At 30.9% G+C, this 26,273-nt stretch overlaps 2 protein-coding genes across 4 annotated transcripts in view; one reads left to right on the plus strand and one right to left on the minus strand.

Moving 5' to 3' along the window:
• Positions 1–13,216, minus strand: part of LOC118182979 (cytochrome P450 2J4-like) — a 51,497-nt gene extending 38,281 nt beyond the window's left edge. For both annotated transcript variants that reach the window (XR_004757154.2, XM_035352372.2), the window contains exons 1-3: positions 12,993–13,216; positions 7,835–7,959; positions 2,686–2,792 (exon numbers count right to left, since the gene is read on the minus strand). Coding sequence is in view for 1 of the 2 variants with exons in the window: in XM_035352372.2 (XP_035208263.1) it covers positions 2,686–2,792; positions 7,835–7,959; positions 12,993–13,201 (441 nt within the window). In the remaining variant the exon portion in view is untranslated. The remainder of the gene's footprint in view (positions 1–2,685; positions 2,793–7,834; positions 7,960–12,992) is intronic.
• Positions 1–26,273, plus strand: part of LOC118182980 (uncharacterized) — a 223,419-nt gene that overhangs the window by 121,518 nt on the left and 75,628 nt on the right. The window lies entirely within an intron of this gene.

The following is a 26,273-nucleotide window of genomic DNA, read 5'->3' on the forward strand; positions in this document are numbered from 1 at the left end:
CGAGAGAGTCGACGTTAGGACATCGTGAAGGGAAGTTCTTTCAAGAAAGGGTAGACGAATACCTCAGTGAGTGTGCACGGGAGTTCGAAATTATCCTCTGCACGTTCAACGAGCCGACTTTTCCAAGCTAAAAGACCGTATGCCCACAGGGAATACTGGAGGTGGCATTGTTTTGCTTGGAGTATTTTATCCTGCTAGGAGATTTAGCACGGACGAATCTTTCCGAATGTGCCGTCCTCTTAGCACAGTACATTTGTATCAAAACAATTTGTATCATTTGTATTTAGAAGTACTATTGCATTAAGTGTTATCCACGTACCAATTTGATGTAATCTTAACTTTTTACATTTATATTTTTATTAAAATTCTCGCTATTGTTTTATAACTTGAGTTTGGAGTCATTTCAACCCTTAAATACAACAGAGGCTTTGGGTAGCGTGTTCCACCGCTACACCACACTACAAATGACTCTTTTGATCCTAACGTAAAAATAATACTAAAAAGAATTTAAAATAATATAAATTGGTCAAATGTAATAAATTTAGTCTTTATTCACATACTACAAAAAATTTGGAAAAAAAAAAAAAAAAAGAGTTTTAAACATTTTCAATTATTTTAGGAATTACCATGTACAATGTCGAGTCAAGCTCGACAAAGAGTTGGTGTAATAAATATGATGTCGAGACACACTCGACATATATTAAAATTATACTAAAAAGAATTTATAATTATCTAACTTGGTCAAGCATAAAAAATTTAGTCTTAATTTACATATTACAAAATATTTAAAAGGAAAAAATATAATAGATTTAAACATTTAAAATTATTTTAGAAATTACAATGCATAATGTCGAGTCTAGCTCGACAAAGGAGTTGGTGTAAGAATGTCGAGCAACACTCGACATAAGGAGTCCTAAGGGTTAAATATGCAAGATTACTTATAACGTTTTGCGTGTTTAATCAAAACTTCACTATGCAGTGTTTAATTAAAACTTCCGTCTTTAATGTTTGATCACATTTAAAATATTTGATCAAGCCTTCATTTTTTATGAGAGGAAACACAAATTTCGCAATAATGGATATATAATAATAATTAGAAGGAAGTTGTTCTGCATGTAAAACTAACTGAAAGCAACTTTAAAACTAAGATATTTTTAAGAGTGGGTAAAGTATTTTGTCATCGTATAAAATCTGATTTAGTTTTAAAGTGAAATTATAAATCAATATTGCATTTTAAAGATTATTAAATAGTTTTGATGTTTTCAGTTAATCCACTTCCTATAAATCTTTCAATTAAATTGTTCTAAGGTTTTAGAGTTTGTTCAGTTTTCTTTTTTAATTATTTAATGTTTTACAGTTCATCCCTTGTATTTCTCTACCGTTAATTAATTTACTACATTTCTTTGAGTTTTTTCTGACTGTAGAATTCATATTTCTCCGTTTATAGCTCTGCATATGTATTTTTAAATTAGAAATTCGAGAATAGTTTTCTAAAGAACGATTTTCATACAAAAAATATTGATAGAATGGCGACAACATCCTGGAGCCCTACATAACTAATTTTTTTATATTTAAATACAATTTAATTGTAAAAGGTAACACTTAACAGTAATTCCGCTTGAGAATTATCAAGGTCCCAGCTCTACCGATAATTTTAGATTTGTTGATCCATTGCTTTTCGTAAAAGTAGCTGTTATTCATCTAAATGTTAATTATTTAAACTGGAATAGTTATATATTCAACCTATAAATATAATTAACTTAAATGAGGTCACTAACAATAAAAGTATTCGTTTTAAAATAATATAATAAGTATTATTTTAAAATAATATAATTTGTTGCCAGCTGTTTCCCGAGAAATTCTTGAAAGAAAATATTTTGTAATGACAACAAATCGCGCCCTTTTAGAATTAAAATGTTAGTTCAAAGGACTAAGGTTTTAACACTTTACTAACGCTCGAAGTTTCGGATGAAGAACCGTTCTGAAGTTCTATTCCCCGTCTTTTGAGTCTTCCGTCCGTCCCCGTCTTCCGTTCGGAAGTTCGATTCGTTTCGGACTAACGTTTTAACATTTACGCACCTAATTTTCGGCTGAAATTAGCTTAGAACTCTGTGCGGAATAGATATTTTCCCGATGATACGGAACCCATCCTATACCTGCAGACAACGGTTTTTACCATTAATTTTTGTTATTTCTTCTTCGGCTTGAAAATGAATATAAGAGATTTTGACATTTTTTTCTTACATTTGAATGAGACATGTATAGGCCATATAAACACTGGAAGCGTGAGTTTCAAATTTTATTAACTTTTTAATTTTTCTCGGGTCTGTTGTAAAAAAAACACTGATTTACAGTTGAGTTCTAGAGTGTGATAGCAATCCATTCACAAACACGCTCAAAATTATGATAAAATTATTTGTAAATTAAGCCTAATTGAGCTTTCTGAGGCAGCTTATGACTATATATATTGAAATATTTATTCAATGAACAGTTCATAAATTGTTTTCGAAGCAAGAAGGCAAAGAAATTGCTTATAAAAAGTTAAACTGGCTTTTGAAAGAGGTAAATGACTACGAGTCTTTTACATAGCATTTCTGAAGATTTCAATGACAGCAGTTTTAAAATTCGCAATGAAAAATAAGGTTCCCTTACCTGCATTTTGCTTTAAATTAGAAAATTGTTTACCATTAACAAATTTTCCCACTGGCTCCTTCCAAATCCGACATCCCTCATAGCCTTCATAGTGAATCTTCTTTGGTCTACCCATTCTTCTCCGTTAGTTCCAGCAAAACCTTAATAAGTGAAACATGTATGAGCTTTTTGTACCATACGCTCTGTTGCTTAATGCAATTCATTGCACTATCTTGATTTATAAAAACTACAACTTATTATTTATTTTTTCAAATGAAATGCAAATTGTCAAGTTATTTAACTAGTATGATATTTAAATAAGGGACATACTTTAATGTCAATACAGTAGACATGGCCTACATACTCAAAATGAAGAGACCTCTATTTCCTTTTATTTTTTTAGTTTATTTATCAGAATTGATTTTGATTACAAAATGCTTTTGAGTAAAGTAAATTAAGCTTGTCCAAATATTTAACCATTAAATTTATCTTGTAAAATAAAGCACAGATTAGATGTGCTTTTGCAGCTGTTTGACAAGTAGTAAGTGTCTAAAACAGTATGAGACTTACCACGCAAGGAAATTTTAATAAAATGAGACAAATTGAATGGAAAGAAACGACTTCTTGTTTTGAGATTTGAAATTTTGAAGTGATTAAGGAATGTGAAGAAGAGCATAAATGCAGTGACACTTAGTGTCACTGTACTTAATGTCAAATAACGTTAATAAACTCATGATTAATAAAATATGTTTGTATGATTCTAGAAAATTAAATGATGCGCTTCATGCTTTTCCTACATAATTTCATATTATATTTCGCAGTTCAGCTTTGGCTTTTAAATAGTTTGAAATAAATATTTTAAAATAAAGACTTTAATAATGAATAACGAAGAACAGATTTTATTTTGAGATTAGAAACCATATTTAACCAGAATGTTAGCTTAAATTTTATTAATTATTTGAACACACTTTAAGCATTTGAACACAGTACGTAGTTAATCTATCCAAAAAACTTTTTATATGCATTTAATTAAATATTTTTTTAAATTTCATTATTTCCAATTTATGTATAAATCACTCAAAACTTAGAGTATTTATGCAAATGATCAGCGATTCTCAACCGAAGGTAGGTGTACCACTGGTGGTAAGCAAGAGAAAATAAATGGTACGCAAAAAGAAACAAAATATGTTTATCTACTAAATTCAAAAATTAATTCCAGTTTTGTCCTGTTACGTTTTTTCTCTAACACTCGTAAATTTATGCCATAGGAGCTTTATTCAAGGTCAAAAGCTGCTCATAGATGTTAGCAAAATAATCTGTTTTTATTTTCACAAATATGTACTCAGCCATAGACATAACAAAATTTGTCATAAATAATGTTTTTGAAAGGATTAGAAATGGATGTTGCATTTAATAAAAAATAAATTCCTGTAAAAGATAAAACTATCTCATTATTTTTTTAGAATTGATCGATTTATTAGCATGTCTACATTTTATGTCACCGCCATTTTATTACTCTGTTCTTGATCAGAACCATTTTTATTACATCGGTTTGCTGTCTCTAACAGCTGGTATTTATTTTGTCTTCTTGTTGCTTTTTATTCCTTACTTTTCTACCTGATTTTCAGAATATCATCGTTTGTTTTTGAAGAACTCGCAATATATCGTGCATTTAAATTTTGGTGAAAAAATAATAAAACAAAACCTAGATTTTCAAAATGGAAAAATGGCCAGTATTGACTAAGCGGAAAATTGAGGATTCACAGGATCCAAGAAATCTACTAGCACTTAAAATATTAAAAAGAAAAATTGTTTATAGAAAATATAATGGAAGTTATTTATCATTTGGGTTTACTCGAAATGGAGGTGAAATAGACCCGCAACCTCAATGTGTTGTTTGCAGTGAACTATCATCCAATCAAAGTATGCAACCGCCGTTTCTTAAAAGACATCTTGAATATCAGCAATTTAAAGGATATTATTACCAATTTAAAGGATAAATCTGAAGAAAATTTTAAGAGGAAATTACTGGAGTTCAAAAATCGTACACAAGGGTTTTGTTAGTAGAAGTGAAAAAAGTTTAGAGGCTAGTTAGCTAGCAAGCTGAGAATTGCCAAGACTGAACACCACACTATTGGAGAAAGACTTACATGACCAGCAGACGCGGCTAATAAACTTAATATTCCGTTATCAAATGATACACAAGTCGACGAATTCGTGAAATGGCAAATTTAATAAAAGAGACATATATTAAAAAAAATAAAACACAGTTAGTATTTCGCATTGCAGTTGGTTGAAAGTACTGATGTAACGAACTCTGTTCAATTAGCAGTTTACATAGGTTTCAAAGAAGATAAATGAATTGTCGAAGAGTATTTATTTTGTGAACAAATTAGAGCTTTACAGGACAGCATTCCTGTGTTATTTCTCAAATAAAAAAATTGCACATGAAACTCAATTTACTCACTGCTCCATTCATCATGAATCTTTAGTATCCAAAACAATCCGCGGAAACCTGAAAATCGTTTTGAATCAAGCTGCAAAAATTTTTAATTTTATTAAAATCCGAGCTTTAAATTAAAAAAAAATTTACGATTTTATGCCAAGAGATGGGCAGCGAACATGAAACGCTTTTGTGCCATTTCGAAGTAAGGTGATTATCCAGAGCCAAAGTTTCAAGTTTTCTTTTTGAACCTCCACCAGAAATTCAAATTTTCCTCTGCGATTCAAAATTTAAATTGCAAAGATGTTTATTTAGTGCATTATGGTTGGCGCCTTTAGCATATTTAGGTGATGGCTTTGGAAAGTAAAATGAATCAAATTTAGGATTAAAAGGACAAAGTGTTAATTTGTTTAACATTAGAGATAGAATAAATGCAACGATAAAAACCTCGAGATAATAATTAAAGAATTGGATAATAATATTTTAAGCTTTTTACCACATTCGGAAAGTTTTCTAACCAAAACTAGTTTAAAAATAAAATAAGAATTACATCCGACATCAAAAATCATTGTTTTTCATTGATAAATAATTTTAATGTGTATTTTCCCGAGGATTATGGAAAAGAAATTTGGATTAGAAGTCCAATTTGTTCAAATGTGCCTGAAATTTTATCTCGTGAAGAAAAAGAACAATTGGCTGAAATTTCCCATGATCGACTTCTAACCGAAGATTTCAGAAATAACTCTTGCTAACGTTTGGCTGAGCCGAAGAAAGAATTTAAAGGAATTTCAAATAAAGCTATTATCATTTGGGGGACGGGGCTTTTTGCACAACTTATTTGTGTGAACAAGGATTTTCTTCTATATTTGAAAAATAAATACAGAACAAAATTGAAAGTAGATCCTAATTCACGGTTGAAACTAACTAAAATAAGAAGAGACATAAAGAAATTAATCTCTTTTAAACAGGCCCAAATTTCACACTGAATTTTAGAATTAAAGTATTATAACTTAAATTTTGATAATTAGAATGGTAACCAATTTTTAATTTAATATTCTTATGCGTGCATATTTAATACAAATAGCCAATATGTTGTGTAAATGGCAATATATATGTAAAAATAACAAAATACAATGGCTGCTTTAAGAAATAATTGGCGACCTCAAAATTAACTATTCTAGATTTGGTGTTCTGTTCCTAAATTCCTCTGATCTTCCAAATTCGTGATCTTACCATGTTACATAGCAACCTAAAATTAACCAATCAAAGCTTCGAGTACTTTCTGCATCTGCTTGATATAAATACCTTTGCAAAACAACTACGTCATTCCTTTCCTAGCTTCCGCTACTGCTAACATCTACGCGCTGCTATTCTTTTCTAAAATGCTTAGGTCATACTTTTAAAATCAGTGTACACGTTATCGTATTTAAATATGATTAGATAAATTTCTTTTCTGGAAAACTGATCTGATGTGAATTATAATGGAATTTTTTTTTTAATTTTAATTTTAATTTTTTTTTTTTTTTTTTTTTTTAATGGGACGGTTCTATATCTCCCGTTCTACTGGACCAATTGACGAAATTCAAATTGCGTTTTTTATGTCTCGAAAGCGCGACTTAGAATATATATTAGATTTATATATGGCATTGTTCTAACATAGGTATTTTGACACAAAAATGGGACTTTTTGAAATAACATACCAAATTTTTCTATATTTCGATTCTACGACTCAAATTATGCCTAATTATTAAGTTTGTAAAGTTTAGTGCGAAATTTACGGAGAAATTAAAAAATTTTAACTTCGCGTATAATTTTCAGTTTGCGACAAGAATAATTCACTTGGCGAAATTCTTAATGTATGGCAACCTATTTTCCTTTCCCTTCCATTGTGGAGGAGAGGGAAAAGTCACAGCGTTTTTACTTTCAAATAATCTTAAATAATGCCTGAACCACATTTGATGTTATTATCGCTTTCAACAAATACACCAAATTTCAAAACGCGCCAATATAAAAATTCAAGTATATTTTCAGAAATTTTGAATAAAAAACTCTAATTTTTTGCAGGCATGCTTAGAAATACGTCTACTTTAAAATGATGGTAAAAATTTTATACATTATAATTGAAAATTTTTTCGAAAAATTTATAAAAATTCTTTAAAAATACAATTTTTTTAAATAAATCCTATAAAATATAGGCGAATTTTATTTGGAATGAACCTAAATTTCGAAATATCAAACGAAGAATCGAATACATTTAATAAAAAAGAGATATTTATGAATATGTATCGAATTCAATTAACATTGAAGAGCTAAACATGTGAGAGCTAATTTTTTAAAAACTACTCGTGCGAGTTTTACAAAACTTGGCAGTTTGGCATAATTTGAGTTCTAGAATCGAAATAAAGAAAAGCATTGGCATGTCACTTCAGAAAAAGTGCGATTTTGTGTCAAAATACCTATATTAGAACAATACGGTATATAAATCTAAAACATATCCTAAGTCTCACTTCCGAGACATGAAAAACGCAAGTTGAATTTCGTCAGTCGGACTAATAGAGCGGGAGATATAGAGAACTGTTCCTTTTTTTTCCCCGCAGTGTACATTGATATTCGAACATTAAAGTTCGATCGCTTAAATTTTACAACATACAGTGAATTAATAATCTATCCTGGTCAATAAAATGTTTAATTTTAATTTTGTGCTCCTGGAAGTTAACTTTTACAATTAATATTAAATGTTATATTTATAAGATCACTTACCTAAGCCATCAGGATGGAAGTCAAATATATGTGGTGGCCGACCTAAAAGTGCTTGCTGACTGAAAGCCTCTTTAATAAGTTTATAGTCATTAAGCACAACAACCAGAGATCTTCCGAGATACAAACTGAAAGTGAAGCCGAAAAATTGTAAAATTTGTTATGATATTATGGTTATTAATAATTTTATATAGTAAAATATTAGACATAAATACAGGGGATAGGAAAAAGTGGACGGAGCACCAGAACTTCGTCAGTGACAGGTGTTGCTCCGCTGCACTACTGTACCCCGCTGGGCTTTTAGTTGGCCCGCATCGGATGCTAGCCTACCAAGACATTTACATAGTAATTTTACATTAATACTAGACTTACGTATTGAATATACAATTACAAAGACACAGTATACAATTATGACAAAGAAATTGACCTATTAACAAAAGTTGGATTATGGCAGATTAATATAACATAATTACTTCGAACATACATACAAACTTTCATTGTACATTGTACTTCTTACAAACAATATATTTACATTAGTATATCTAGTTACATCGAATTACAATAAACATCTTTTTAAGGAACTAATTGGGAAAGAATACAATAATTTCAATTATCTGGATTTCTGGAAAGTCAGTCACCCGAACCACTTGCTTGTAGTTAACTAACTGTGCTAGTAGTTTGATTGGCTAGCCGCTTAATAGTTATTCTAAGAAATTTCTTTCAATCGTTCTGTAACAATCATCGTATGTACTATTTATGTGTAAAAAACGTCCTTTCTCAGTTTTCTACCTATCCTGACGAAGCTTAACAAATCTTTCTCGAAGAACCACGTAAATGTTCACAGAACGAATTATTAGTGCGAGTACGGCAATTAAAGAAAATTACACGCATTCAATCAATCAGACTATGAAGTTAAACTTGTTTTATTAAGAAATGTCTGAGAAAATGAATCGTAAAACTGTTGTATATGTTGTATATGTCTGCATTGCTTTTAAACCGTTTAGTTTGTGAACTGGCAAGAGACAGACGAAATTTGAAGGTTTAATACCTTACATTTTGTTCAATAGCAAAACACCAGTGTTTGGAAAACAAAAACAATTTTTCAAGCACTGGCATTGCTTTTAATTAGCTGATTCAGTTTGAAACATATATCGCTTAAACTTTGGCAAATGACAACTCACTGGCCCGAGTCGGATAAAAATGCTTTATTTCGAGTAGTTGCAACCAGGGCTGTGGAGTCAGTAGGGAAAAATGACGGACTCCGACTCCTGAAATTTTAAAGACTCCGACTCACTCATATATATATATGTAAACATATACACATGGGTTACAGCTTATTTTTTTAATATAAAAGAAGTAATAAATGCTACAGAAAACAAAAATTGATGGCATAGTAAGTTATTTATATTAATTAGCATTTATTATGAAATGGGAAAACTGGAAGAGCTGTTAGGGCTACTTTTTTTAACTTTTCAGGACAGATTTTTTATAAGTTCTAAAAGAGAAGTTTTGCAAGCACAATCATAGTTCTCTATTTTTTCATAGGCCATGTAGAAATCTTGTTTGTATTTTTTTTTCCTTTTTATATCTAAATGCTCCTGGTTCTTTATTTTCATTCGCTTTGCCTTAGACTTTTCAATATTATCAAAAATATTTCTCAAAATCTAATTCATCTTTGGAAGAGGATGATAGAGATTCAATTGCAATGTCTGCAGTTTGACTGTCCTGATTCGAATTCTCCAAATGTAACTTCATTTTTAATGAGAATAACTTCATTTTTAATGAAAGTTCATAGATGGCTTTCTTTGCCTTTTTATCCTCATTCAAGAAAATTCGGTGTTTCGGATATACATATATTGAACCAACAAGATCTCATTGTCTAGCAAACTAGTTTCTCTTTTCTTCATTGAAGAACTGATTCCTTCGGCAATAAACCATCCATTTCAGAAAGAACAAACATCAGATTCTTCCATTCTAGCCTCTTGTTAATTCTTCAGATTGCAGCTTTTTTGTTGCTATATACAGTGTAGAAAGAAGAGTTTCCAATTCTGCAAGATCATTCCACAGTCTTTCTGTTAGTGAAACATTAGGGTTATCTACATCTTCTAAAAAAGTTCTTAATTTTAATAACCTCTTTATCATCAAATATGTACTTCCTTATCGCGTTGCTTAATAAGTAATTGCTCCTTTTCCTGCTCGCTTCCTAAGAATGGCATCAATTTTCGGAGTTCTTGCTGCTACTGCTGCTTACCTAAATTTACCAGTGAGATTTGTAACTAAATGAATCAATTTAATCACTAATGGCAAATATCACATCCATCTTCCTCCCTTATATTTATTTATTAATACGTCAATAAAATAGAAAATAACTATTTATTAATGTATATAGTCCATAAATAAAACTAATAACTCAGCTTGTCATTATTTTTTTTAATACATTTTAATCTCATTTCAAATTCAAACTGTCCAACAAAAATTGGAGTCGGAGTCGACCTGTTTACAGCGACTCCAGCCCCGATTCCTTTTACCCGAAAATTTGCCCGACTCCGATTCCGGCTCCATGACTCCGACTCCACAGCTCTGGTTACAACACATTGCTCTTAAATCTTTAAATCTGTTAATCAAAAGTTCATTAAAGTCGCATGAAATATGAAATAAATGAGAAACAAATTCAAAATTTTGGCTTGGACTTGTACATGTTCGAGTGGAGGACTAAATATGTTCAAACGTTGGTTCAAAGTTTGGTGGCCACTCTTTTTCCACAATTAGAGGAACAAGCATATATGCATAAATAACCACATACAGATTCTTCCTTATTTTTTAGTAACAGGAATTTATTTCTTAATTTTTTTGATTGATTTAAATATCATAAAAAATAATACAATGTTGAGTTTACTTTTTAAGAAGTATTAAATTAAAGTACTTTCGTGTTAACCGCATGCCAGTGATTATCGTCGAGTTAAGTGGCCTACGACTTCCATTTGCTTAAAAAAAGTTTCATGGTTCATTTTTCAATGCACAGGTTCATTAGATACTCGCATTTTATCATCTGTGTTTTTACAATAAAGTAAATTTTTACGTAACTTTGATCATCATGAGTCTATGAAATTTACCTCAATTTGAAACAGAGTTTGTCCGCTTTTCAAAAAGTGCAGCAAATACTCTCCCGCCAAAGAAAAATTATTTTAATTTCCCGCACCCAGTGGAGATCGACGAGGAAAGCATTTATTGGAAGTGCAACATTCGCACACATTGGAAAAGTGTTCGAATGCATGTAAAAAATAGGTTCAAAAGAAGCCGCGTAACATATACAACAGTTTTACGATTCATTTTTTTTTTTTTTTTTCTGATGAGAATAACTAATATCAATCAAGGTCTACCAAAAGCTACTAGGAATGGTAAACAAAATGATGTTGTTTGGAATAACCACGGGGGAAATGTATCCTGGAAATAGTGGAAGTAAAAAATGAAAATAATTGGCTTTGTCGAATGTATTGTGGAGATCTACAAATGCATGCTCAAAAGACAGGGAAAATAATGCTGGAAGAATAGCCGCTTCTCAAGGGATTTTTGGAGATATTCATCGCGAAACAAAAGCAACAAATCTTGTCATGGTCTCCTATCACAGTGCTACCACAATAATAAACGAAATAATAAATATAAAAGAAAATCTGAAAGCTTTCAGATTTTATATTACGCCCGAAGAGGTGTTCTTTTTAACATTTTTTGCGTTACTTATTAAATATCATGTGATTCGCACTTAAAGCATAAAATTAAATTCAAAAGGAATATCCCAAAATTTAATTGAGCATATCTTTAGAATTTCCGATACACAATCTCGCGTGCTGGAGATAAAAATGTTTTTCCTTTCTTTTTTTTTTTTTTTTTTTTTTTTTTTTTTCTGTAGAGCGTTGCCATTGCTCGCTTTTAAATCGTTGAGTTTGTTACTCAAAAATTCGTTAAAGTTTTACAAAATATGAAATCGATCATAAAACAAATTCAAAATTTGGTCTTCCACATGCCCATATTCGTAGGAGGATTACGTCATTCAAAATTCGATGGCTCTGTGTACCGTAGTTTTATCACAATGCGAGAAGTACACATACATTTATACAGATTTTTCAATATTTAATTTCTTTCAAATATAATGCAGGACTCTAACATTTGGTGGCAACAGTTTGAAAAGTGAAACGACATTTATAGTGAACCGACGAAATGCCAAAACGAAATTAATAGCCCTTCTGGGCAAATTGTCCCTTTGAGATAATAATAATAATAAAAAAAAACACTTAAAGATGAATCGAAAATTTTTTCCGTCTGTCGGAAGCGGTATAAGATGGAACAACTGTAGCAATCTAGTTATACTAACTGCCAAGTGAACCACAAATACAATTTCATTGGTCCTGAAATCGACACGCACTCAGAATATACAACGCACCTGGGGAATTATAAAATGGGAAGTTAAAAATCATCGAGGAACATCTTTCCTTCATGTCGAATTCAAAATTACGGAGTACGTGGGGGGGGGGGAACAAGCCTCAAATAATACTGATATATTTGATAACAAAACTTTATTGATATTCGCCAATAGCAATATGTTAACACGAGTGCCTAAATTTAATCTAAATAAAGCCGGCTACTTGAAGATAATATTATATTACTAATCTTAACTTACTTTTGATTGTATAACATTTTTTGCTTCTTTATTTTACATTAAGAAGCGAATAATTTCTTAATTAAATATTAGTTAATTTGAATTACAATACTCGTTTTTGTTTTGATACTTGTTTGATACTTTTGTTTTACGTAAATATTTAAAATGGTTTCTTTTTAAAATTTAAGTATAACGAAAAAAATCAAGATAATTTACAACTGAAATGATATATTCAGATGCAAATGCTTTCTATACACAAAACTTTATAAATTCCTGCTCCAGGGAAACAAGAGACTCTTGCCAATCGTTTCAAATTTTTAATTTATTTTCTACATTATAAAAATGCATTAGTCAAAGATCACCATCGTTAGCGTACTTCTTGTTTACCATTAATCAGAAAACTTCTTATTTGGACACAAGAACATCGCAAGATAACCACTGTTACTTAGAATAACAAATACGACACAGAAAATAATACCAAAATAAACCTGAATAAAAGCAGTTTACCTGAATATGTTTCCATATTTTTCACTTAATTTCTTAAACGTAAGGAAAGATTCTCTTTCAAGGAATGGTAAATACCCAAGAAGAGGGACACCGATAGGGCCAGGTGGAAGTCTGTACCTACGTCTGCCATACCACAAATGTAGTGTGATAACAGACAACAGAATTCCTATAAGGATAGGAGTGACGTCGAAATCCTTTAGGTATTCCATTATACTGAACAAGAAAAGAACTTGGGCAGAGGAAGAATTTGTATATATACTACAGTAAGGCTATCGCTGATATGATAAGAGAACAATGTATAGTAACTACGTTTAAAAGGGAGTCTGATAAGTAAGCAGACACTACAAATGCTGACAAAAAGTTTTATCAGATTTATTTCTTGTTTAACGCCTAGTTTTTATCATATGAGTTACGATTCCTATTTTCCTCCAAATTATACTTCAAAAATAAAGTTCTTGAATTTCAATATTTTACTCTTCTCTTAGTAAATTCTTTTAAAATTTAGTTTTCTGTTTTCTTTCACATGATAATAAAATAAAGATTATTAATTGTTCATGATGTTTTTCTTCTTCTTTTCTTATAGCAGATTAAAATTAACGAACATTCTTCCAGTTCGCTAAAAACCATTTTTTTTTTAAATTTCCTTGTATGAAGTAAAGTAAATATTGTTATCGCGAAAAATTTCGGGTACCATATTTTCAACGAAAATTTCCATTTTGACAGCTCATGAATCAATTCTAACGATGTTTTTGCGTGATAGCTGTACATATGGACAGAATAAAGGACATTTTTTTCAAAACTGATAGATTTAAAATGTGACCCGGGTCGGTGAGCTCAATTATTTTTTCTTATATGTTAGTAAATTGTGAATTTTTTGTTTTAAAAATGATTGAATTTTGTTGTACTTATATTCCCGTTAAGTTTTTTATGCCTGTAGTTAACCTGCATGCAACAGTTGTAGAATTACCAAGAATTTAAAAGTTTAAGGGGTGGATAAGCCTAACGAGGTCGCCATTTGTTTATATTTGAAATTCTTAACAGAATAGTGAATTAAGGGGACTCATACACCTTAAAACCCATAAGATCTTCGAATGAGTGACTGTTGCAAGAATTGGGATAACTTATTTATTTTAAAAGAAATTACTTCCAACCTTTTACAGCTGACTACATAATATAGCTGCTTTCTAAAATAGTCATCAGAAAGTTTGTGTTGCCACAAATATTTTTATAATTTAATCCGCTTTGTGACAACATTTTTCGTCATGTTTCCACCTTGCGCGCAGTTTAAAATATTCTGTTGCATAATTTAATTCCATATTTAATATATAGCTTTTATAACATTTGGAAACTACTGTGAACCGAAAATTCTAAAAATTTCATGTTAAATTTTTATTTTATTTGGAGTTGAGTTTATAAAATGTATTTTATTAAAAAATTGTAATGTTTTCGTCCATAAAATTTTTCAATATTAAAATATTTATCATATTTTTTGTTCAGTTAGAAAATAGTGCCCATATAAAGAATTCCATCCAATTTCATATACCATTAGCCATTGTTAAAATATCATGCGCGCAAGGTGGAAACATGGCGAAATAATTTGTCACAAAGAGGATTAAATTACAAAAATATTTGTGGCAACACAAATTTTCTGGTTACTAGTTTCCAAAGCAGCTATATTATGTAGTCAGCTGTAAACGGTTGGAAGTAATTGCTTTTAAAATAAATAAAATATCCCAATTCTTGTAGCAGTCACATATTCGAAGATCATGAGGGGTTTAAGGTGTATGAGCCCCCTTAAGTAAGTTTGTGCCCCAACTTCAGTATTTTTTTGCGGAGTGGAACGAAAAAGTAAACTTTCGATTTTGGGCACCGAAAAATCTGTCTTTTTACCCCCTGGAGATCATATATTCGAAGATTTCATAATTATTATATTTTATTTTATGTATGCTTATCATAATTTATATATTACATATATTTTATTTTATATATATTTATCATTATATTTATTTCATTATTTTTTATTTTTGCCACCTAGACGGTAGAGTATTTAGTGCCGTACCAAATTCCGGGGCTCCTATTCCGGAGGTTGTGGATGTAAATTTTCTGTCCCTCCACAGGAGGCAACGGTGGCCCACCTTTTAGTTGCCTCCTTAGTAAAGCTACCATTGCTTCCGGCCTTAATAGTGGCCAAGGCCTATAATAGCTAGTGCTCGCTATTGCAAAATATATATATATATATATATATGTAATAATAAAATTCCATAGTCAAGATTACAATTAAAATTCTAACTGTATGTTCTTTTCATTTCTAATGGCGACGTTCTCTTATTTGAAAGTACGTGGAATTAAATGCACAGCCCCGTAGTCAAGTTGTTTTTCCAGCCTTTTCTACACGTACAGTTTTAGAATGTTCTGGAAATATTTCAAGCGAACTGGATTGGCTGACGAGGGTGACGTCATTTTATGGAAGCTCCGCCTTTCCAGAGGCTATAAAAAGACTCGCAAAAGGAATATCGTGGCTTTTTCTTAAATGTCACGATGCAGTAAACCCTTCATACAAAATGTTATTAGTAGTTCTTTTTTATTTACTCCGGAGATCAGATTTTTGTAATTGCTATTTTCTCCTGAAATATAATAAATGGATCCTGTTTTTTAAAACTATCGTCTGATAATTTAAGCTACGACTACATTGATGATTCTTCAACAGTCTATTTATTCCTGATAAAACTGGTACATCACATATTATATATATATATATATCAAGCAAGGTAGTAATTACAATTTTGAAAAACTAATTTTGGTCTAGAAAACATCTTGCGCAATATGCTGGAAAATAAGTAAAACATAAAAAAATTTTCTTGGTCTTAGCAAGACCCACTTAGTTTGTTCTCATCTTAATTTTCTTTTCTTTTATTTTATTTTAATTACAGTTTTTCATTACACATTTCTAAAATATAAAAATTAAATTGTTAATCTTTAAGCTTGCAGGCCCAGCCCGTATGTTTTTGTATATTTAGGACTAATAGCTGACCGCTATTTATCTTCGTAATTATTTTTGATTTTAATATTGATTTTAGTCTAGATTTAAGATGTTTAGGTATTGTTTAACATATTTTAACACCTTAATGTGTCATTTTGCGCGGACGCGTCGGGAAATTGGAACAGAGAATTGAGACTATTAAAATTTCCAAGACACTTTGTCTAAATTTTAAAAAATTTTTGTAGCGAAAAAGTTTCAATTGTCTGTTTCGGCGAAACGCGTAATGGGGTTAGCTTGATTCGACGTTCAAATAAATGAAATTTCCCTTGAAAAGCCAGTTTGGAAGTCGAGTTGGGCTAATTTACCATTTTCCGCTTACCTTTTTGTCTGATTCTGTTTTTTTTAATGTTTTACATGTTTAATGGTTTGATTTTCATATGTATTAATTTTTTAAACCGTGTTGAACTTTTTGGAGCAGCAGCTCTTGGTAACTTTTAGGCGAGCTTTCTACATATATATATATATATATATATATATTTCAGTGTAGACTATTGCATGCTGTAATGTATTTGCGTAGATACTCTACTAACATAATTCCACTAAGAAATGTAAAGAAATCGCGCGCAAGAATATCCGTGCAGACAATGCGCACGCTTAATTTTTTTTAAAGTTATTCTGTAAGTTTGGACTAATAAAATTAGTTGTTCATTCAAAATTGTCGAGATTTCTTTAAACGTCTTTACAGACGTATAAAAGAATAAATATCTGGTGGTAGTCGTTGGGATAGAAAGGTGAAACCAGTGTTTATTTAAAAACAAAAGAAATACAGTACGTGTCACCGTTATGGTTGAAATGCTGTTTAGCCCACTGCTTGGCGATTGTTTTTCAATGGGCAATAAACGCGCCAAAATGGCTCACCCGATGTTTTGAAGCTGTATTGTTATTCTGTTGCCATTAGATGTTATCGCCCTGTGTTATATTTAAAGAAATTAAATATTGAAAAATCTGCATAAGTATTTCTCGCATTGTGATAAAACAACGGTACCTAGAGCCATCAAATTTTGAATAACAAACGTTTCCGAACTAATATGGGCATCTGGAAGCCCAAACTTGGAATTTGGAAATTTTTTTATTATCTGATTGATATTTTGTAAAACTTGAACGAATTTTTGATTAACAAACTCAAAGTTTTCAAAGCGAACAACGGCAACACAGTACGTGAAAAAAAAAAAAAAAAAACATTTTTACGTGCAAAGCGCAAAATTGTGTATCGGAAATTCTAAAGATATGCTCATTTTAAAATTATTTTGCGATATTGCTGTTGAACTGAACTTTATGGTTTAAGTGTAAAGAACATTATATTTGATAAAGAAAGGTAACACACAAAACGTTAAAAAAAATGCCCCTTTGGGCGTAATTTAAAATCTGAAAGCTTTAATTTTTTAAAAAATTTTTACTTAAATTTTTGCTTGTTAATTTGAGCAGTTAATTCTGTTGCGGTTGAATGTTCTTATGTGGTGGTTCTTTTGTAATCGAGTATTTTCCCCCTGTGGATTTTTGCCTTTTTTCTCCATATATTACGGAAACGGAGTATAAAACGTTAGTAAATTTATTTAAACATGAGGGGGGATCCAAAAGGGTTTCCTCCTGAGATAACTTCAATATACACACATAAAACCACTCAAAAAGATTTTAAATTTTTCTTGAAAAGGGTAAGTGAAAAAAATTTTCTTGTATGGTTCGTTTTAAAGTTGCTTATTTTTAATATTTTGTATTTCTTTTTGGCTCGATCTTAGAAGATTGGAAAAGCTGAGGTTGTGCAATTCTCTGATGTTTTCTTAAGAGAAAATAGATCGATAGGTACATGGGCAAAGCCAATGCAGTGCGCAATGCCGTGTTTGTGCAATTCTCTGATGCTTTTTTAAGTGAAAATAGATCAATGTGTACATGGGTAAAGCCAATGCAGTGCACAATGTCGAGGTTGTGCAATTCTCTGATGCTTTTTTAAGTGAAAATAGATCGATGTGTACATGGGTAAAGCCAATGCAGTGCACAATGTCGAGGTTGTGCGCGATGCCGAGTTTGTGCACTTCTGGGATGTTTTGTTAAGTGAAAATAGATCGATGTGCACATGAGCAAAGCCAATGTGGTGCGCAATGCCGAGATTGTGCGCGATGCCGAGTTTGTGGAATTCTGGGATGTTTTTTAAGTGAAAATAGATCGATGTGTACATGTGCAAGGCCAATGTAGCACGCAATGCCAAGTTTGTGCAATTCTCTAATGTTTTCTAAGTAAAAATAGATCGACTTGCACATGGACAAAGCCAAGGCAGTGCGCAATGCCAAGTTTGTGTAATTCTCTGATTTTTTTAGGGAAAATAAATGGATGTGTACATCAGAAAAGCCAATGTAGCGTGCAATGCCAAGTTTGTGCAATTCTCTAATGTTTTCTAAGTAAAAATAGATCGACTTGCACATGGACAAAGCCAAGGCAATGCGCAATGCCAAGTTTGTGCAATTTTCCGGGTTTTTTTTAGTTAAAATAGATGGATGTGTACATCGACACCAAGTTTTTGCAATTCTTTGAAGTTTTTCGAGCGAATACAGATCGTTGTGCACAGGAACAAAGGCTGTATGTTATACCGAGCTGTAATGTAACGTATTTTCTATGCGATGTTTAATGTGTCGTTTGTGTATTTTAAATTTGCATTGTTGTTTTAATTGCAAGTTATACTTTAGACATCTTATTTTATTGTATTTTTAATTGTTTGGTTTTGATATGTTGATAATTCTCTTCAAAAATATCGATGATCCGACCATCTACTCAATAGTATCAAAATTTGACCCTATAAATAACTTATACCTTTTTTTTATTTTAATACGAAGTATTTGCTATCGCAATTGCACTTGCTTATGAGTTCATTGATAATATGTGTGTGTGTGTGAAGCATTGCTTAGTGTTCCAAATTTGTAGTGTTTATTTTCTTTCATTGTGAGAAATTAGATTTTTTTAATTTGTAGAATGTATAGAAGTCTAGTAAGACTATAGAATATGACCTGATTTAAGAATTTAAGAAACAGTGATATGAAAGCTGTGTATGATGTTGATCTGCAATAAAAATATATATTATGTTTTTATTAATGTACAGTTTATAATCTTTAGAAAATAATGAAGATTGTCCGTTTTAATAATTGATACAATTCACTTACTGCATTATTATAACTTAAAATATAAAGAATTTATTATACTTATTTCTATATCTATAGAGAATACATTGTGACGTCACAATTTTAGTCCCACCCGTTTATGGACGTCACTTAGGTTCGCCTTAGCAACTTTGTTTACGCAACGTATTCTGAGATTTTACTGGCGATTTTCAAAAAATCGCCACTACTGAAAATCGCCAAGCAGTGAGCTAAAGCACATTTTCACCTAAGTTTTTGTGAACACTGTCCCATTTTGTAAGAATTCAATTAATAGAACGATATTCTAAGTTTAAACTTTTGGATGAAAGCGTCAAAATATTTAATTTTTTTTTAAATTTTAAGCTCTTGTATTAGAGTAGCAAATTTATTACATTAATATTAGAATATTTCTACTATGAAATTTGATCTTTCGTATTAGAATGGCAAATTTATTACATTAATATTAGAATATTTCTACTATGAAATGTGAGCTTTTGTATTAGAGTGGCAAATTTATTAGGTTAATATTAACGTAATAAATTTGCCACTCTAATATTAAAAATATTCTAATATTAGAATATTTCTACTATATGAAATTTGAACTTTTATATTAGAGTGGCAAATGTATTACGTATTGAAGAATATTGGAATATTTCTACTATGAAATTTGAGCTCTTGCATTAGAGTCGCAAATTTATTACGTTAATATTAGAATATTTCTATTATGAAATTTGAGCTCTTGTATTAGAGTCGCAAATTTATTACGTTAATTCTATTATAAAATTTGAGCTCTTGTATTAGAATGTTAAATTTATTACGTTAATACTATAATATTCCTATTTCTAAATTTGAGCGCTTGTATTAGAGTCCCAAATCAAGAATTTCTGTGAATCAAGTTAGACGCTTGAATTTTTTTAATTTACTTTAGTTTAATTTATTAAGAGCAATCTTCGCAGACTTTGGTTTATCGGAAACCACATACGTTTTATTGCATTTAGTGTTTTAGAAAAAAAAAATACGTTATGTCATACTTGAATTTCTAATTAAAAAAAAGGCTTAGATTGAGCAAGTTAATTTGATGTTTGGATATTGACTAAAAGCCTTTTAAAATTAATTTTAAAACGCTGTTGGAGAGTTTTTCTATTTCTAAGCATGTCTTTTCTTGCCAAGGGTAGAAAACAAGTTTTAACAGAAGTAGCCGAAGAATTAGGTGATGAAGTGCCGCTAACTAATAAGGTCCCAGAAATTAAAAACATAATCACTTAAAATCAGTTTTACCATGAGGAAGAAGTTAAATTAATTCTAAACCGAATAACTGCTGAACGCCTGGCTCAAGAAGCGAGAGAAGAACGCCTGGCTCTAGAAGCAAGGGCATATGAATTAGAAATAAAGCGACTGGAAATTGAAAATCAAGTAATACGAGCTAGAGAATCAACAGAAAATATTGTAGAATCGAGCAACAAAATCCAATTGGCACAAATTACTCCAAAGTTTGACAAAAAAAGGGATGAAAGGGGACTATATTTGATAAATTTTGAGAGAAAAGCTGAAATGGCTCAGGTTCCTAAGAAAGACTGAGAGGCTTATCTTTTGGGTGTTTTACTCAACGAAATCTCCAATATGTGCCAGAGAACCATCTGAAGATGCGACTAAGTACGAATAAGTGAAAAATATAATCTTAAGAAGATATAAATTTAACAGTGAAAAGCTGAAACAATGCTTTTATCGACAATGATTTTATGCGCATAAAATTTATAGTTATTTTTTGGAGTGGATTGTGGATTTAGAAATTAAGACATTTGAGAATCTGAAAGATTTAATAGTTACCGAGCAAATTAAATATAGGGTTCCCATGGAAGTAAAGGATCATTTTCTCAACCAATGGATGAAATTAAAAACTCCATATGAAGTAGCAGAAACATTAGAGGAGTAGGAGAGTATTAAACAGAGCTTTTAAGAGGGTAAATTCTAGAAAACAAGGTTTGAAACTTCAAGAAAGTCATCAAAACGTGAACAAAATGCAAAGTGGTTATCATAATAGACATAATCCTAAAGAAATCTCGAAAGAGTTTAATCATAAACCTATAATTAGGACAGAATATACTAATAAAATTCATGAAAGGGAATTTGAGAAACTCAAGAACTCAAGAAACGGTTAACATAAAATCCAGTCTTATACAGTAGTCCGAACCTTTCTCAGCCATTTATCGTTCAGTGCGACACTTCGAATATTGGTATTAGTGTTGTGATATCACAGATAAATGCTAAAGGCGACGAAGACCCAATAATATTTCTTAGCAAAACGTTTTCACCTACTGAACAGAAGTACAGTACAATCTAAAGGGAGTGTGCTGCCAGACTATTACGATGGAAGGAAGTCGTGCATAGAAAGGAGAAGCACCATCAAAATGCTAACAGTTTAAGTCGTTGTATCCAAACATCTTACAGCTAAAAATATACATTCTAGGAAGTTTAAAACTTCATTGTTTAAATTTTTGTAATAATAGCATATTACATTTTATATGTTTATTTAAAATGCTTCTTTGAAAGCACTTGTACTCATTTGGTCAAGTATCTAATTGTATTTGTTACAGATATGCTTGAAAATATTTCTCTTGTAAAAAAAAATTAATGTATTTAAACTGAAAATTTTTCTTGAACGTTCCATCAATTTGAAAGAAAAATCTTTTCCTGGAAAAGTTCCCGGTGAGGGAAGGAATTTAAGACTGTAACGTATTTGCGTTGCTACGCTACCAACATAATTCCACTAAGAAATGTAAAGAAACCGCGATCGAGAATATCCGTGCAAGCTTTTAAAAATGTTTGTTTTAGTTATTCTGTAAGTTTTGACTAATAAAGTTAGTTATTCCTTCAAAAATGCCGAGATTTCTTTACAATGCACAACAATGTTAGAAACTTTGCAGCTAGAAATTTAATGACAGAGTGTAAAATAAGAGTTGCTGAAAATTATTGTTCAGAAATCCAGATAAAGAAATGTTTTAACTAACTAGTCACTGGTCCAATCAGCAGTTTAAAATAATTATGGTTAACCGCCCCATAAAGTAGATATTATAAAAATCAAAAATATATGTAATGATTTTAATGAGTCCAAGTTATATAATTTCGTGAAAATATTTAATATATTTGATTAGACATATCAAGATTTAAATGTACTTTTACTTAAATGAACCAGATTAAAAAGTAGAAAAAGTATTCTCAAGATTTGCATTTATCGCTTTTAAATGGTTTAGTTTGTTATTCGATAGCTGACAAATTAAATTTCAAAGTTAAACATATTACGCTTTGCAGAATTCCAACATACTGGCACGTGGAAAATAAAAATATTTTATTTCAGGCAGACGCAGCCTATTATTTTTAAATAGCCGAGATTTGTTGATTAAAGCTGAAAGATAAATATCTTACATTTTTCCAAACAACAACAGTGACCCTGGAGATGAAAATATTTTATTAGAACAGTGTTGCTTTCAATTCGCTGAATTTGTTACTCGAAAATTCATTAAATTTTTACAAAATGTGAAATAAATCGGAAACAAGTTCGGAATTTCGGAATTTAAAATTCGGGCTTTTAAGCTAAATCGCTTCGAAATATTTTGTTTTTTAGTTTATTACACAGAAGGTGTCCCACCAGCGGCCGAGGGGTAAAGTCCCTGAACACTGGTAGTTCGGTCCGAGGTTCGAATCCCGCGAACGGGCTGGCTGCATGGGCGTTTTCGTGGTTTTCCCCATGTGTAGTTCTGCCATAATTAAATACACCACACCACCACCGAACATAGAAGAGAGGAAGTTCAGAGGGAAGATTACAAAATGGTGGTTTTAGGCGCTGCTGTTATTCCAGAATTCGATGAACATGTAAACATACATAAAAATAGATTCTTAATTGTTTGCTACTAGGGATGAGCTTAAGTAGAATTCCCTAACGTACTGTTATAATAGAGAAGATTATTTAAATATCTTACTCATTGTGGACTGCTATAAAAGTTTATGCCTGTCTGATTCGAAATCAAAAACATAAACATTCTTTGAGGCGTAAAGAGAGGCTAATGTAAAAAAGGCACAACTTAAAAACATCAGATTATATAGCCCAGATAATTTAAAAGAAAAAAAATACTAAAAGAGAAAATCTGAAAGGTTTCAGATTTTAAATTGCTTCTAAAGTTTCTTTTTTTTTTTTTTTTTTTTTTTTTTTTAAATTTTGTGTGTTACCTTTATTTATGAAATATCATGTTCTTCGGTCTTAGACCATAAGATTTAGTTCAAGAGCAATATCGCAAAATAATTTTAAATTGAGCATATCTTTAGAATTTCCGATTATCAGTTCTCACGCCTGGAGATAAAAATGTTTTTTTCTGTACAATGTTGCCATTTCTAGCTTTGAAATCCTTGAGTTTGTTAATCAAAAATTCGTTAAAGTTTTAGAAAATATGAAATCGATAATAAAACAAATTCCAAATTTCAAATTAGGTCTTCCACATGCCCATATTCGTAGGAGGATTACGTCATTCGAACTTCGATGGCTCTATGTACCGTTGTTTTATTAGAATGCGAGAATTATACATACATTTATACGGATTCTTCATTATTTAATTTCTTAAAATATAATGCAAGACTTTAACATTTGGTGGCAACAGTTTGAAAAGTGAAACGGACATTGATAATGAACCAACGCAAAATCACAAAACGAAAACAATAGTCTTTCAGGGACAAAGCTCCTTTGGACTAAAAAAATAAATAAATTAAAAAAAAAAAAAAATCTGAAATTTTTCAGATTTTAAATTACGTCCAAAGGGGCGTTTTTTTAACGTTTTGAGTGTTACCTTTATTTATTAAATATCATGTTCTTTGCACTTAAACCATAAAATTCAGTTCAAGAGCAATATCGCAAAATAATGTTAAATTAAGCATATCTTTAGAATTTCCGATATACACAGTCTCGCGAGCTGGAGATAAAAGTATTTTTTTTTCTATATAACGTTGCCATTTCTCGCTTTTAAAGCATTGAGTTTGTAAATCAAAAATTCGTTAAAGTTTTACAAAATATAAAATCTATAATAAAACAAATTCCAAATTTGGAATTTCAGATGCCCATATTCGCAGTAGGATTTCGTCATTCAAAATTCGATGGCTCTATGTACCATTGTTTTATCACAATGCGAGAAATAGACAATCATTTATGCAGATTTTTCATTATTTAATTTCTTCAAATATAATGCAGGACTCTAACATTTTGTGGCAACAGTTTGAAAAGTGAACCGACGTTTAGGAGTCCGACGCAAAATGCCAAAACGAAAGCAATAGTCCTTCGGGACTGAAATCCCTTTGGACTAATAAATAAAAATAAAAATAGAAAAAAAAAAAATCTGAAATGTTTCAGATTTTAAATTACGTCCAAAGGGGCGTTTTTTAACATTTTGTGTGTTACCTTTCTTTATTAAATATCATGTTCCTCGCACTTAAACCATAAGATCCAGTGCAACAGCAATATCGCAAAATAGTTTTAAAACGAGCATATCTTTAGAATTTCCGATACAGAGACTCACGCGCTGGAGATAAAAATGTTTTTTCTGCACAACGTTGCCATTGCTCGCTTTGAAATCCTTGAGTTTGTTAATCAAAAATTCGTCAAAGTTTTAAAAAATAGGAAATCGATCATAAAACAAATTTCAAATTTGGTCTTCCACATGCTCATATTCGTTGGAGGATTACGTTATTCAAAATTCGATGACTCTATGTACCGTTATTTTATGACAATGTGAGAAATATACATACGTTTACGCAGATTTTCATTATTTAATTTCTTCAAATATAATGCAGGACTCTAACATTTTATGGCAACAGTTTGAAAAGTGAACCGACATTTATCCGTCCGACGCAAAATGCCAAAACGAAACTAATAGTCCTTCGGGATTCAAATCCCTTTGGACTAAAAAAATAGGAGTAAAAAGTCAGTCAGTTCAAAAGTGAAAATGCTTTTTTCCAACGTCATTTTGTATTTAAAATAAACCAGTTTATACATGTAATTAGAGTTTGCTGATACAGTAAGACCCCGCTTAACGCGGGGGATACGTTCCATCGAAGTAGAGCGTAATGCGAAACAGCGCTAAGCGAGGCTATCTTAACATGTAAATAATGGGGTTAGGGTAAGACGGATATAAAATGGTTAGGCATTAAATTTAATATTTTTTTTAATAAAAATAAAATCAAACATTTATTTCTTACAAAAATAAAAACAATATAAACGCATATACTTTTAAAAACAAATAAAATTCTCAGTCAGATCATTCAGTCTATTCTGGGTTTCCAATTTTCTGCCTTTTTGTTAAGAAGGCATTATGATAGATTGGCTTAATGGCATATTGCGTTCAATTTCGTCGTCAATCCATATAGACAGTCGTTTTTCCATTTCCTCTATAATGTTATTTCTAGAACGGGTAATTCTAGTTGCAGAGCTTGACATAGTTGCAGTTGCCGATGACAGTATTTTTTCTTTATTCTTAAGAATTGTCCTTATTGTTGAAGTTTCCAAAATCAATGCAGCGCTAATTTGAGATTGACGTTCACCAGAATCTAATCTTCTAATCACTTGCATTTGAGTTTCCAGTGAAATGCTTTTTCTGGTTGCTTTCTTTTCTTGTTTTTTATTATCACCCATGATAAAACTAAAGATCATAATATTTGTCACTGTATTAATCGTTATAATATTATACAAATTTAAACTTACAATAATGTCAACAAATGTTTCAAATGATAAAAATGCGTCCACCAAGCAAGAAACACAACTACACTGTTTCGGTTATCTTATTTGGAAACCTAGCGCTGCGCACAATTTCGGAGAATCCCCGGGTTGAAATAAAAGAGCGCTAAACCGAAACAGCGCTAAACGAAACAGCGTTAAGCGGGGTCTTACTGTAGTTTCAGTTATATTTAATTCCTATTCCTTTACACATATTTTTGATAAGTTACTGTAACAATTAAGCAGTAAGAAAATAAACACTGATGGGGTGTGGCATTTAAAGCGCTGTCAAAATTTTTAGTCTTTTTATAACATTTATTATCGTCAGATCATTTCAAAATTTCTCTTCAGTGTAGTAAGGTAAG

The sequence above is a fragment of the Stegodyphus dumicola genome, chromosome 1, assembly GCF_044657685.1.
Source record: "Stegodyphus dumicola isolate Sdum_Otavi_A_Nest chromosome 1, ASM4465768v1".
NCBI classification, from domain to species: Eukaryota; Metazoa; Arthropoda; class Arachnida; order Araneae; family Eresidae; genus Stegodyphus; species Stegodyphus dumicola.